The sequence below is a fragment of the Octodon degus genome, unplaced genomic scaffold, assembly GCF_000260255.1.
Source record: "Octodon degus isolate 3935 unplaced genomic scaffold, OctDeg1.0 scaffold04626, whole genome shotgun sequence".
Classification (NCBI taxonomy): Eukaryota; Metazoa; Chordata; class Mammalia; order Rodentia; family Octodontidae; genus Octodon; species Octodon degus.
In genome coordinates, this window is record NW_004529202.1 from 1450 (window position 1) to 2747 (window position 1298).

The 1298-nt window shown below is 48.4% G+C and overlaps 1 protein-coding gene across 1 annotated transcript; it reads right to left on the minus strand.

Moving 5' to 3' along the window:
- Positions 1-9: 9 nt before the first annotated feature.
- LOC111814969 (phosphoglycerate mutase 1-like) lies at positions 10-1293 on the minus strand (the record flags this gene model as incomplete). Its single annotated transcript, XM_023708815.1, has 2 exons — positions 10-179; positions 1194-1293. Coding segments are annotated over 2 exons (270 nt in total), but the record flags the coding sequence as incomplete, so codon positions are not given.
- Between the last annotated feature and the right edge of the window lie 5 nt (positions 1294-1298).

Sequence of the window (1298 nt, forward strand, 5' to 3'; positions counted from 1 at the left end):
TGGTGCTCTTCACTTCTTGGCCTTGCCCTGGGCAGCCACAGCTTCCATGGCTTTGCGCACGGTCTCTTCATCCCCGAGGAACTGCATGGGCTTGATGGGCTTTAAGTTTTTATCCAGCTCGTAGACAATAGGAATACCAGTTGGCAGGTTCAGCTCCATGATGGCTTCTTCAGTGAGACCTGGAAATAGCCATGCGCAGTCAGCCACACAGGTGAATCCACACCTCCTGGGTTTACTCGTCATCCCCCAGCCGCCAATGTTTTGTTTTGTTTTTTGCAGAGCAGGGGATTGAACTCAGGCCCGCAAGTGCTTATTCAACTGAGCTATCGCCCCTGCCCCCACCCCCATGGACTTTGGTAGGATTAAAAACAAGCCACCCTTGCTTATCTTCCTACTAGTTCTGGTCTCTGTAAGTAGATCCATGCCCCAAGGAATGGATCCTCGTTTGAGGATCGTTTCTCTAGCCACCCAACTGAAAAGCAAGAAAGGATACGAAGAGGATATACAATTGATTCTAAGGTGGGCCACCAACTAGAGACAGGTCATTAGCGCAGCTGTCCCTTCCAGAGTGGGACCCGGAGTGCACAGTGAAGGACTATGTGTCTCTCACAGCCTACAATCAACGGGACTGTAGAGGACCTACACAGGACCGTCACATCCACTTCCGGGCCTCTAGGTCTTCAGGAATAAAGTAATTAAGATATAAATTAAAATTTGTGTGAATCTAAACCAGATTATAACTGAGGAATTTGTCAGTTTTAACTGGCAGTTCCAGTATAGAGGAGGGCATCCCTACTCTTGGGAGACACGCGCCAATGCTGGGTCGAGTCTGGATTAGAACTTCGGGTTCTAAATCTTCACAAGCTCTGAGGAGGTCATCTTCTGCACATTACGCTTTTTGAGACAGGGTCTCGCTAAATAGTCCAGGCTGGCCTGGGCCTTACGGCAATCCTTCTGCCTTAGCCTCCCAAGTGTTGGGATTACAAGGCTTGTACCACCACATCCAGCATGTAGACTACTCTTTAAGAAACAAGGATATGACATATTTTTCTATGACGTATCAATCCCAGACATCTCTGAGGCCATCAGTGTATCAGTCCTTCCTGGAGATCCCCTTTGTACTAAATAAACCCTTCATTGGTGGCAGATCTGCTTTATCACTCCTGAAGGCCCTTACAGAAAACAGCACATACCTTCCAGATGCTTGACTATACCCCGCAGGCTGTTGCCATGGGCTGCAATCAACACCCTTTTCCCCTCCTTGATCTGGGGAACAATTTCTTCATTCCAGAAGGGCA